This window comes from Balaenoptera musculus, chromosome 10, assembly GCF_009873245.2.
Source record: "Balaenoptera musculus isolate JJ_BM4_2016_0621 chromosome 10, mBalMus1.pri.v3, whole genome shotgun sequence".
Taxonomy (NCBI): Eukaryota; Metazoa; Chordata; class Mammalia; order Artiodactyla; family Balaenopteridae; genus Balaenoptera; species Balaenoptera musculus.
The window spans coordinates 51,719,518-51,733,470 of record NC_045794.1 but is presented as its reverse complement, the minus strand read 5'-3'; the positions used below and the strand labels follow the sequence as shown (position 1 = coordinate 51,733,470).

Below are 13,953 nucleotides of genomic sequence, written 5' to 3'. Positions count from 1 at the left end.
GAAGTCCCAGTTCCTAGAACAGTGCCTGGTACCTAAATATCTGTTGGATGAATGTAATCCATTATTAGGTATTCTTAATAAAGACTATCAAAAGATAATATATTAATTTGGGGATATATATTGATAGAACAAGATATCTTAATTCATGCCAGACTTAGTATAATCTGAATAAAGCTATGGGGCCAGGTAGACTTTATTCATATTATAAGATTACAATGGCAGAATCCAGTTGGAAAAAAAGTCACAGATTCTAAGACTTTTAAAACAAAACCCAGAGCCATGAGCAATTAGTGATAGCTGTATATTATAAACTTCCTGATTACATGTTAAATATACTTGTTTTTCAGTGTCTTTTCTTAAGTGTTTCAAATGTTTACTAACTTCACACAAACACACCTACATAATCTGTTTCAACCACAGAGCTTTTCTAGTTTTCTAGCATTTCAAGTTAGATCTTTTAGAGGCATTTAATTTTATGTGTGTGTTTCTAACAACTATTCTTTTCGTCTTTCAATAATCAACCTCCCTGAAGAGAATCTTCTGCTTCAGAATTATAATGAAGTTTCCTCTACAGGGAAGAGTACCATATAACAAGCTTGTAATGTATTAACTGCTCTGATCCAAATAAGGAAGCCTTTACTAGTTAGATGTTTCTGGAGTGTACAGACAGTTCTTTCTTTTAATATAGATGAATAACATTAGTAAAATTATTTAAGATTATTATAAAACTTGTAAGAATTTTTAACAGAAAATAACCCCCTGAGAAACCGATATCTAATACCTCATTACAAACCATATTCATTAGAATAGAAAATTTAATTTTTGCCATAAAAGTTGACATTTCATAGTGAACTGGTTGACCAATTACCCATATTTACAATATATCCAGCTTCTTTAAATAAAATTATTAGTGATACGTGACTTACCAAATATTCTTCTGTGCCATACAGAGAAACAAACTGCTCATCATCTTCTAATTCTCTAGCTGCACCAAAATCTGTGAGTTTGTACACAGACTGTCCGTCTTCCCCTATTACACGCATGATATTTCCTGGCTTAATATCACGGTGAACTATGCCATTTTCTCGGAGATGATTCATTCCACCCACTTCAACAATAAATATAAAACACAGGACATCATAATGTAGGTATCTATGCATATGTATGTGTGCATCAGACTCACTAATTAACATTAATTCATTTTCACTCAGTGTAAGTTTTTACATAAGTTGGTCCAAAGTCATTTTAATCAAAGAAGTAACAGATTATACTTATATTTTATATTTCATGTTTGAGTAATGAGGAGTTTTAGAATGATAAGGATCAATATGGTCTAAGGAAGAATCCAATCTCTCTTAAACACTATCAAGAAAATGGAACACAACAGTCTTAAGCCTATGACCTCCAGAATTACTTTTGGTTATATACCTGTGGGCCATCTGCCTAAACTTAAGAATGAAGATTCCCAAGAAAGATAATCTTTCACCACAATTTTACATTTTTACCTTGGGGAAAAAATTCCACAAAAGAGTAAACTGGACTCAATACATAATATAGTAAAAAAAAAAGTAACAGAAGGAGGCAAAGTGTCAGACTTGTTTCCACAAAAATATATTTCTCATACGCTTAGTGCTCTTCTAAAAATGCCATTTTCTTTTCTTTTCTTTTCTTTTTTTTTAAAGGGCAAAGGTGGCAAAATTGCTGAAATTAAGCTGTTTGGGCTAACTGACATGCAGTGTCACAGAGTGACAGTCTGAAACATTTGTTTGACAGCTGATAGATGACTGTCCAAGCATGACATATAAAAATAAGTTTAGGGGTATCAACATTCAATTACAAAAGCTCAGGACTACCAGTATACTTAGGAAGGCATCAATCATCTATAACTTCTATTTGATATACTAGGCTGTAGCATATATTGCTTCTTTTTCATTTTACCCTAAGTAGTCTCTACTGCTTCCAATGTCAAGTTCAAGAATTCCCACTAACCTCATACTTTATCACTGGGCTTTTTCTATTCTTCAAATATTGATTCATTTCTTTCCAAGAAGATATTATTCCCTTTGGTTGCCATATATTTTTTTTAATAACAGCTTTGTTGAGACAAAATTTACATATCATAAAACTCATTTTTTAAAGTAGTTAAGAGTCACAGAGTGTACAACCATCACCACCAATTTCAGAACATTTCCATTACGCCAAAAAGAACCCCACGTCTATTAGCAGTCACTCCTCGACTCCACCCTCCCCTCAAGGCCCTGACCACCATTACTCTGCTTTCTGTCTCTATGGATCTGCCTATTCCGGACATTTCACGTAAATGGAATCATACAAATATTGTGGCCTTTTGTGTCTGGCATTTTTCACTAAGCATTTTTCAAGTTATATCCATACTATAGCATGTATCACTACTTCACTCTTGTAATGAACAAATAATATTCCATTGTATGGATTTACCACATTTTGTTTACCTATTCATCAGTTGATGGATACTGGGCTACTTCCATTTTTTTTTGTTATTATAAACACTGGTGTACAAGTTTTTGTGTGGATTTATTTTAAATTCTTTTAGATAAATACCTACTAGTGAAATTGCTAAGTCATATGGTAATTCTGTTTAACCTTTTGAGGAACTGCCAGACTGTGGTCCAAAGTGGCTGCACATTTTTACACCACCACCAACGGTGTATGAGGGGTTCAATTTCTCCACAGCCTCGCCAACACTTGGTTCTGTTTTGTCTTCTTGATTTTAGCCATCCTAGTGGGTGTGTAGTGGCAGCTCTTAATTGTTTTGACTGGTATTTCTCTAACGACTAATGACCTTTTTATATATTTGCTGGCCATTTGTATATCTTGTTTGGAGAAATGTCTATCAAATCCTTTGCCCATTTTTAAATTGGGTTGTCTTTTTACTGTTGAGTTGTTGGGATAAAAATTCCTCATCAGACGTACGGTTTGCAAATATTTTCTCTCATTTTATGGATTGTCTTTTTACTTGATGTTGTCCTTTGAAACACAAAAGTTTTTAATGTTGATGAAACTTATCTATTTTTTTTCTTTTTGTACTTTCGCTTTTGGTGTCATATCTAAGAAAGCACTCCATAAAGGTCTTTGGCTTTGAATGTAAGAAATTTATTTTTAAAAATTCTTATGTCATTAAGTTATATATACACACATATATAATCAGATAAATAAACAAACATACCCACATCTCGCAAAACAATTAAAAATTCAGACTCCGGTAGTCCATAGGCATTACATGGTTCTTCTAAAACAGTGTATAAACTTCCACATGGACAAAATTCCATAATAAGTACTTTATGTCTCGTTGTTACCTGAAAAAAAAAATCACTGATTGGGACTCAATATAAAAAATAAATTTTTATTATATGCCAATACTTACCTGATTGCATTTAAAAGCTGGATTTACTACAATAAGGAAGGCACTTCGAATTGCTTTTTACCTGGGGTTTGTTAAATACTTGTTGACTGTACAGATGAGAATTAACGTCTTCTAAATTCGTATTAAAATCGGATTTGTCGGGCTTCCCTGGTGGTGCAGTGGTTAAGAATCTGCCTGCCAATGCAAGGGACACAGGTTCGAGCCCTGGTCCGGGAAGATCCCACATGCCACGGAGCAACTAAGCCCGTGCGCCACAACTACTGAGCCTGTGCTCTACAGCCCACAAGCCACAACTACTGAGGCCGCATGCCACAACTACTGAAGCCCGTGCTCCTAGAGCCTGTGCTCTGCAACAAGAGAAGCCACTGCAATGAGAAGCCCGCGCACCGCAACAAAGAGTAGCCCCCGCTCACCGCAACTAGAGAAAGCCCGCGCGCAGCAACGAAGACCCAACGCAGCCAAAAATAAATAAATTAAATAAATAAAAAAAAAATTGGATTTGTCTTTGAAGACAAACCACAGCAAGTCTAATTAGAAAATCACTGCTACAATGTTATAATGATTCTTTCAAAATTATGTTTAATTTCTAATACATAACGTACATTTCGGGTATTAGTTCTTCTAACAAATCTCTTAAACTTGAAATTCTTCCTGTGACAAGCACTTTTACTTCAAAGAATGGAGTTCTAGACTTTTTTTTGGCCATGCCTTGCAGCCTGCGGGATCTTAGTTCCCCAACCAGAGATTGAACCCGTGCCCCCTAGAGTGGAAGCGTGGAGCCCTAACCACTGGACCTCCAGGGAGTTCCCAGAGTTCTTGCCTTAAAAACAAATAGGTGGCAGAATAGTTGAGTCGTCCTCTTGCAGAAAAGTTCTAGTCTGCTCATATGAATCTGAGCTGCTGATTTGTTTTACACCTTAATTTTAATGTACCATTGATTATAAGATACATCATCAATTTAATAACAGCTTTATAGAGAAAAAGAAGTATTACCAAATTACAAATATGCATTGATTATAAGATACATGCTTATTTCAGAAACTCAAAAATATGAATGAGACTTAAATCCAGTATTCATCTCCAACCTTTAATTCTTCCTTCCTTTTATAATTCTTTCTACATATCCCCAATATATATCCATGAAATATTTTAAATTTCTCTACGATTGAGTAGTATAAAAGAAATAATTTTTTTAAAAACTGTTGTTTTTAAATAATGAAATAATTGAATGCTGATGAATTGAAAACTTGAGAAATACCCATAATCCCATCACCCAGAGATAATTATGTTAATATTTTGGTGTGTTTCCTTTCAGTCTTTTTTCTATGTATCAAATCATATTATAGACACATGAACACTTTGTATACCATACTGTATATATCAAGATCACATTGCATATATATTTTTAATACTGATTTTCCCACAGAACATTATACACAAGCATGCTCCCAGGTGACTGAAATTTTGTTAAATATCTCTTTTTATTACTGCTTAACTACTGTGTAGTAAAGAATTAATTTTAGCCAGAGAGGTCTGGTCTTTGCCCTTGGCTACTGGGAGGTGATTTGCTAGGCTTCTAGAATGTCCTATCTGCTAGAAGTGTCTTTGTCTGTGGGTTTTGGCCATGTGACAGTCTAACAATGTGATTTATGATGGGGATTTTGGACATGCACATCCGTTCCAACTTCCAGAGGAAATGGAGGCTAAAAGTATTAGCAGAACCTATGGGAAGGGCTGACTACAGGTCAGCCATGCAGGCAGTATGTGATTGAGCCCCAATAAAAACTCTGAGCACCAACAGCTCAGGTGAGCTTCCAGGGTTGGCAATACTCTGTGCGTATTGTCATACATCAATGCCAAGAGGATAATGTATCCCTGAGGACAAGGAAGATTCATGTTTGGAACCCTCCTATATTCTGCCCTATGGCCCTATGGATCTCTTCCTTTGGCTAGTTCTGATTTATATCCTTTTGCTATACTAAAATATAAATTATAATGTAACTGTAAGTACAGTTGACGCTTGAACAAAGCAGGGGTTGGGGCGCTGACCCTCTGCACAGTCGAAAATCTACACATAACTTTACTGTACCTGTGGTTCTGTATCTATAGATTCAATCAACCTCGGATTGTGTAGTACTGTAGTACATATTTAGTGGAAAAAACGCACATTTTTATAAGTGGACCCACATAGCTCAAACCTGTGCTGTTCGAGGATCAACTGTACAGTGCTTTCCTGAGTTCTGCGAGTCATTCAACATTCTAGCAAATTATCAAATCTGAGGGCAGTCATGGGAAGCCCCGAATGGGTAGCCAGTTGGTCTTAAGGGAAGACAGCCCTGGTGACTCCTGAACCTGCAGCTCGTGTCTGAATGAGCAGTCTGGTGGGGACTTCTCTATCTACCTGCATGGTTTGCCAAACTCCACTGCAGTTCGTATCAGAAGTCTTGAACAGACTTGGCAGTCTGGAGGGCTATGCTCTTAACCTCGAGTGTAGCTAACTCTGGGTGACTAGCCAAACATTCTAACTTATTTAACCATTCTTTATTATAAATAGGGCAGCAATGAACATTTTTGTGCATAAAATTATAATTTACATTTCTGATTACTTCCTAAGAAGTAATCACTAAAAATGAAATCACTGGTATGAGGAGTATAAACTGCCAAACTGTTTTTCAAAAGGTGTGATTTTATTGATTACCCACACTAACAGGATTTATATTTTTCTAATGACATTTTTATTTTCAGTTTCCCACTAAAATCAATTCTGTCTTCTATGACTGGACTTCACATATCACTCTCTGGATTCCAAGGATTTTTATTCTTTATAAAGCCTTCTTTGTATTGTTTGACTTTCTCCTTGATCCTTACATAATTATGTCAATTTAACTTCATTTAGCTTTTGTTTTTAGTAATAATACCGGTAACCATATTCTATATTCTTTTATTTCTTATACTACTTTTTCTGATTCCATGAGACTTCATTTCCATTGTATAGCTATTCAAGAATCTTTGAGAGTAAATATTTGGCGGTATGAGCTCTAATTTTCACCATTAAAAAGCCCACTGTTGGGACTTCCCTGGTGGCGCAGTGGCTAGGACTCCGCGCTCCCAGTGCAGGGGGCCTGGGTTCGATCCCTGGTCGGGGAACTGGATTCTGCATGCCGCAACTAGGAGTTTGCATGCCACAACTAAGGAGCCTGCCTGCAGCAACCAAGACCCGGTGCAACCAAATAAATAAATAAATATTAGGGGGGAAAAAAAAAAAGCCCACTGTTTATAAAACAATTTTTATATTAGATTATTTCTCCCAAATCGTAATAACTACAATAAACATGACACCGTTAATTAAAGCTTGACTACTTACCTCCTCTTCAATAGCAAATAATTTGACAATATTTTTGTGATTGAGTTTTTTTAACACTTCAAATTCTCTCATTTGAACATCCACTGGACGAAGAAAGCTTATGTTATTAAATACTTTGATAGCAAATAAGTCACCAGTTTTCTAAGAAAAAGAGAGAAAGGTTTTATTTATTTATAATATTATAAAGAAGATACAAAAGGTACCATTAGAACTAGATACGGCAATTTATCTTTTTTATAGAACACCCTGAATATTTTTAAGCATTAGGTAATTTGTACTAGGACTCCTGACCTTTTTATTTTAAGCTGAAATAAATCAATCAATTGTTCAGTATTTCTTTCAAATTGAATGCTTTGGAATGTAGAAAAGGCTATTTTTTTTCATATTATAAATAAAGCTTCCTTTATATATACATATTTATATATATATAAAGCTTCCTTTATTTATATATTTCATATTATAAAGCTTCCTTATGATACACATGGCAAAGATACTCATTTACATATCAGAAGAGCTCTAACAGTACCAAATGTGAATGTATATTTTGAATAAGAAATAGAAAGTGAAACTCACAAGGGTTTCTCCAGGGCCTAATAATTTTAAACTAATCAAAGTAGGAAATGAAAGATTAAAAATTATATTCCACATATGCAATTTTTAGTAAGAATCTCAAAGTAAGGCAACTAACTTTAAGAGTCCCTAGCTGGATAGAATGTGTATGCATGTGTGTGAGGGGGTGGGATTTGAGAATAAGGTTAAAGCAGACCATCCTCATTGGACTGCACCACTGCTGCCTTGGGTAACCTTCTGCAACTTCACCTAGATGCCTAGGGCAGATTGTTGCTTCGCAGATCATTTCTAAAGGATCAAAGACACTTCCTTTCCTCTACCAAAGCTCCGGCAGCACCCCAACTCTCACTCTCTCATGGCATACTGAAGTAGATTAAACACAGAATTACAATGCAGCCATAGTTGGGAGGGAATCCTAGAGGTACAAAATACATGCTAAATTTCAGGTAAACATTACGTTGTCATGGTCTTCATTTAATTAACCTTTCTTTGAGGCTCTCTTCCAGACCCTCCCACCTCTTTCCAACCACTCAGGCCAGATTCTCTTACTGAATTTAACCTTACTTTTCCCACAGTCCAAGGTTGAACTTGCCTGGAGTTAGTGGAGAGACCATTCGCTTCTCCTATGAGCTTGGGGTTCAAGCATGCCCTGCCTAAAGATGTTTCATGGGTCTCTGTCTTTTAGGACCTCTGTGCTCTTCCTGCTTTGAAGCCCTCTCCACAGCTTCCCACACAGATTCACCACCTACAGCCATCACCCTCTTCCCCTCACCTCAGAATTTCATAATCTTCTTCTTAAAACCCTTTAGCTGCATCACAGTCTCACTCTTCAAGATCCCTCTTTGGAGACCACCACCTGTGTTATGTGATCACTTCCCCCTCTCTCCCCCGCTCGCCCCACACCAAATACACATATATTCTTTCCAGAGGAGAAGACCATTGACCGTTTTCAGACAGTATGAAAATGGAACAACTTAACTAGAGCTCAATTACACTGTTTTCCCATTTGATCAGCCAGGGTAAGGACACTGCCAAATCTATACCACCCAACAGAGAGATTTTTCTTGAGGACACCTGTCTCAAACTTAATCTGAAATTAGGAGAATCCTAACAGAGGAGCAAGCAGGGAAAAGAACACAATGTTGCAATGTACCCACTGTGACCCAGGCCAGTATTTTCCCACCTTTTGTAGTCTATATCATACCTGTGAGATCACTGGGATATGTGTGGGAATGTCCCATTTTCCCTCTATTCAACTGCACAGTCACCTATCGGTCACTGTCTCTAAGTCAAAGCATGATGAATAATATTTAGAGATGCACGTGTACATATATATACAACGTGCAGGTCAACACGTCCTTCCTACAGATCTCTCCCCTTTAACTTCACCTCAGTTATCACACACATATACACCCATCCACACACAGTAGTAGCTCAAGGCAACTTAATGAAAAAGAGACAGATTAAGTAAGTAATATACTTTGAATAACAAATAGTGAACTTAGGGACCGGGTCACTCTGAGCAGTAACATAGAAGGGTTTAGCTAATATAGTTAAAGATGCTTAAACAAACAGTTATTAAGGGCAAGCAGGATTCTGGGGGTATAGTCCTAAACCCTTGAAATTGATGTCACTGAGAACAAACATGGTTTCTCAAAACACATTCCAGGGAAGACTGAATACTAAACTGGGTGTTAACAATATTTTAAGTCAAAACACATCCCAGGGAAGACTGAATACTAAACTGGGTGTTAGCAATATTTTAAGTCAGTTCTTATGCCTCTCTAATCCTTATTTGAAGCTTTCAAACTACAGTGGATAAAGAACAGTTTCACTTCCTTTGAAGAAGAGCTTCAAGACAGTAGTCTACTCTGTCCTCATTCATTCATTTATTCTTTCAGTCAACAAGCATTTACAGAGTGCCTGCTAAGTGTAGGCACTTACATGAAGGACACTGGGTATCTACATAAGGAAAGAGGATCAGAAAATGTGAGATATTTACTAGTGCCAGGCACTTTAAATATGCCTCCCTCAATTCCTATCACTACTGACTACCTGTCACTCCATCAGTTTCTAATTTACGTTCCTTCCAATACCACCTTGCTACTAAACCCAACACTCTTCGTGGGCAGGTACAGCACATTATCTGTAGCTCAAATCACTAGGTCCACCATAGTGTTTGACACATACCAAGTGATTACTAAAGTCTGTTAAGTTAACCGGGGTCACAGGAACACAGACGGTCAGGTGTGTCTCACTGCTAAACCCAAAGGTGCCACCCCACCCATTTTCTCTTCTTGGCACAGTGCACAAAGCAAAAACAGTTTCTAGCACAGGAATATCCAAGGCTGATCACTATGAATCTGACCAAGGACTGGAACCTGTGGATAATTCTAGAATTGGAGGTGAAAAAAAGCTAAAAACTGCACGACACTTCTGATTCACTCTCTAAGAGCCAGAGAGGAAACAGCACGCACCTATGAATGTTTACTTCATTGCCACAGACAGAACTGACTGGTGGTCTTGAGGCTACAGAAAAATATAAGGAAACTCCTCCTTCCTAAAATGTTTAGAGCTCCTGTGCTGAACTCACAGTGCTGAAAAACTAGTGAATGATTATTTGCATTATAAAAGGATGTTTTTATTCCATTATTTTTCCAGCTTCCTTCCCAGAATAGAAACTTAAATGATCTTAAATCTCTTCATTTTAAATGACTTTAATTATCTTTCACTTCATCCTCCAATACAGAATCTGACACAAAGTCCTTTTGGTTCTTGAAATGCCTCTGGGATTAGCCCTTTTATTCTATTCTCACTTGCACTAACAAGTTCTGATTAACAGGATATATAGTCTTTTAAACCTGGGCTCCTTGATGATAACCTCACTTTACTCCAATCTACTTTGTAGAATGTTTTACTTGGGGGCATGAAGCCTTAGTACAGCACAGCAGAATCATCTGCGGGCTTCCCTCAAAAATACCCATCTGCTCCTCACCATGCCTCCCTCTTTTACCTCCTACCCCAAATCACTGCTGCACTGAACTCTGTCAGTGAGATCACTCACTACCGTAGGAGGATTAGGTCGAGGAAAAAACCAAACGGCACAACACTAATCTTCCCCAGTTCCTTTTTTCAAACAACCTTCTGTTTTTCTCCATTCCCCAACACATGACCTCTGCCACCACTGTGTAGATATTACTGCCTCTGACACAGCTATATCTTAAGCAACCACAAAAACACATACTCTCTCTAGACAAATTAATCAAAACCACCAAGTCTCACTTTAGTACAAGTGTGCGTCTCAGAAAACTACATATATGGTGCTTTCACAGTATTCTCTGTACCAACCTTATGTCTTCCACGAAAGACATTTGCAGTAGCTCCTTGGCCTAAAATATCAGATAAAAGCCACAGATGATTAGAAGTGCTCTGCATCTCGGCGTGGTCAGGTGATCCTCTTGTTATACTAAGAGAAAAGAAAAAAAAATTGCATGTTTGTTTTAAGAGAATAATACACTTAAGAAACAAATGTTAGCTATTTTTACTCTCAAGAAAGATCACCTATTATTTATTACTAAATCAAAGTGCATAAACAGTCCCCAAAAATCTAACTTTCCAGCAATATTAAAGACTAAAATGCTGCATGGGCTCTGAAAAAACATTAACCAATAACATCTTATATATTCAATTTAATTCACTTATTCACAGGGTTGAAAAAACATCAACTTGCCTTCTAATTTTGTCTCTGTCAATGAGAGTGATATTGGCCATTTACCTCCTTAAAATGTTTTGAAAGATTAATCAATGATAAATCGTATTTTAAAGTGTTTTAAAATAAAGTAATAAGGTAAAATACAACAGAAATATAGAAAAAAATTACTTTGTTTACTTCGAGGGCAGGGCAACACTAATGCAAACAACTGTTGCCACTGCATAACACTTCTATAACTTAAAATTTCACCTACACAAAGCCTGACAATCAGGATGCAAAGGTGACCTTTCAGCAATAAATTCTGAAATTAACTTAAAGATAGTTTCTTCGACCTCCAAGTATATAACTATACACATACCGAGTGTGTATTAGCAAGTCTTAAAAAATAAGCAAGGGGAGGCTAAGCATGTATGGGGGCAGGAGGTATGTGGAAAACCTCTTCACCCTCTGCTCAATTTTGCTGTGAACTTAAAACTGCTCTAAAAAATAAAGTCTATTAAAAAAAAAAGCAGCACCACCCTTAGCCTTGTCCTTCAATATTGAAAAGCTGTATAAGTATATTGTAAATGTTTGAGCTCCATGTTGGAATAAAAATGAGGTATGCTAAATAGCATAAACACTTGTCCCGCCATGCCACCTTAAACCTGATGTAATGTCAGGTTGAATCAAAACAGATCTTGCTCTCCCTTCACAGTAAGTTAGAATGGACTAGGTATTCAGTGATGAATTAATGACTGCCAATATTCCAAGTAGGGTTAAGTACACAAAGAATGGCCAGGGGTCCAAATTTCACCAATCTTTGATATACTCAGAGAGATGTATATAATTTTACCACCCATCTAATTCAGATAAGGGAATTTTACATACAGCAACTTATTGGAAATAAGCAATAAAAATACGATTCCTTTCTCAAAATATGAAATACACATTTGTCAGCTACTGAGATAATAATAAACTTCTCAAATATCTTTTCAATAATATTTTCAAATATTTCTCAATATGAAAAGCTTTGCTCATTAATGTAACTGTTGCTTGAGATAACTACAATTGGCAAATAATATCATTAAGTATCTATACCTAGTGGGTAATATAAAACACATTTATCAGCTAAGATATCCGCTCTCTATATGCAGAAAATTAAACTATGGTGTCACAATGATCTTGGAAATGTCTTTTGAAATTATCTTCCAATAACCCCACAATAATCGCATACTAAAACATGACTCAGCACACCCAGAAGGTACTTGCTATATAAATCGTTCCAAAATTTGGACACAATATAGGCAGGCACTCAACAAGTATGAGACTGGTGATCCTGCCTTAAGTCTACTTCCTTATGCTGTCCAAAGTGAAAGTTACCCTCTGTCCATACATGAAAACAGGCTTGGTGACGCTGCATATGGACAAAGTTCCAGGATTTCCAAACTCTACCACTAAGTGAATCATTTATTAAACAGATATTATATTCAGCGTTCTTCAGTGAAAAAAGTCGGTCTTTGGTTATGCATTTGACAATTACTGGGTAGAACTTGTTTTGAGGCCACCTACTAAAAATACCTGGGAAACGGATTGGAAATTACACCCGTAAGCCATGTCCCAAAGGAAAGGTTTGGGTATTTGCATTATAGGTGTGTACATTAAAAACGTCTTCGGCTTCTGGCTTCCGGCGAGTCAACCCCCGCTTCACTAAAATACGTCTCTTTTTAATCGTCTGAAAAAAATCAAACGATTTAAACACTGCCAATAGCGTCCACGCTCGGAAAGAGGAGTAGAAAGCGGCCAGCCTAACTCCAAGGGAAAGGGGCATCCGCCTGTCCGGGCGGCCAGGGCCCAACGCCGGTAACAGACACATCCTCTTTCTCGGTTGCCCAGAGCCACCAGATCAGGGAGGGTCCGGGTCAGACGGCCGGCTGTAGGACGAGGAGTCCAGACGCAGGGGACGGGCCCGCGCGACCATTCCGGCCGGCTTCTCACGCCCCGCACACCCGGGAGGCGGTGTCCGCCCAGCCAGAGTCGGGGAGGGCTCGGCCTGGGGTCCCGCTGGGCTCCTCCGGTCGCCCGCCCCGCCCCCGCCCTGACTCAGCATGCCAGTTTCCCACTGGGGGCGGGAGCGCTCCGTGCGGGCCGTGCCCGGCTCGGCAGCCCGTGCCCCGCGCGCCTTCGGCCTCTCCGCCCGCGCCCGCCCCGCTTACCTCGCCCGGTCTCTGCCGCGCCACCGCCAGCGGGCTCCCGCGGCCTCCTTGTGCCTCAGACCACTTCCGGCTTCGCGAGCACTGGCCGGGGGTCACGTGACCGACGGCCGCCGTGCGGGTGCGGGTGCGCGTGCGCGTGCGCACTTCCGGCGCACCGAACTGGGCCTCGGCGTCCGCTGCCGACGCTCCTCCCTCGCCCGGCTCTCCGAGGCCTCTGTGGCGAGGAGCCGAGAGGCTGTGGGGCGTCTAGACTCCGTCCACACCCTCTGCCTGTCCCCCCCTTACTCTGAGGGTGAAGCCGGAGAGCCCTGCGCAGTGAGCGCAAGGATTCAGATTCCAACTGCGAATCCCGCCCCGTCCCCGACAGCCAAAGGCGGAGTGAGGTGATAGTGGGACAGACAGTGGACGACTGATTACAAACATGCAAATAATCACGGGTGTGCAGAATGCTGGACACATGAGGGGCCATCGCTGGAGGATATCATACTCTGCAGGGATAGATTCGTATGTATCTTAAAGACCACACTGGCTGCAGGGGAGCCAGATTATCGGCTGCGAGCAATTCGGACGTGAGATTCTTAATGTAAATAAGCTCATTTAATTCTCTCTTTTTAGACGGTATTTTGGAAAATGGCAATACTGGAGAATCTAGGGACTAAAATCAGGTCCCCGGCAGTATTCGTGCCGCTAGGATCTCAAGCAGCTATTCCCG

The 13,953-nt window shown here is 39.0% G+C and overlaps 1 protein-coding gene across 1 annotated transcript in view; it reads right to left on the bottom strand.

The window, feature by feature from the left end:
* Positions 1-13,548, bottom strand: part of TBK1 (TANK binding kinase 1) — a 40,971-nt gene extending 27,423 nt beyond the window's left edge. The window contains exons 1-5 of the mRNA XM_036866509.1: positions 13,242-13,548; positions 10,686-10,803; positions 6,768-6,908; positions 3,206-3,335; positions 927-1,108 (exon numbers count right to left, since the gene is read on the bottom strand). Coding sequence (XP_036722404.1) covers positions 927-1,108; positions 3,206-3,335; positions 6,768-6,908; positions 10,686-10,772 — 540 coding nt within the window. The 5' untranslated portion in view covers positions 10,773-10,803; positions 13,242-13,548. The remainder of the gene's footprint in view (positions 1-926; positions 1,109-3,205; positions 3,336-6,767; positions 6,909-10,685; positions 10,804-13,241) is intronic.
* Between the last annotated feature and the right edge of the window lie 405 nt (positions 13,549-13,953).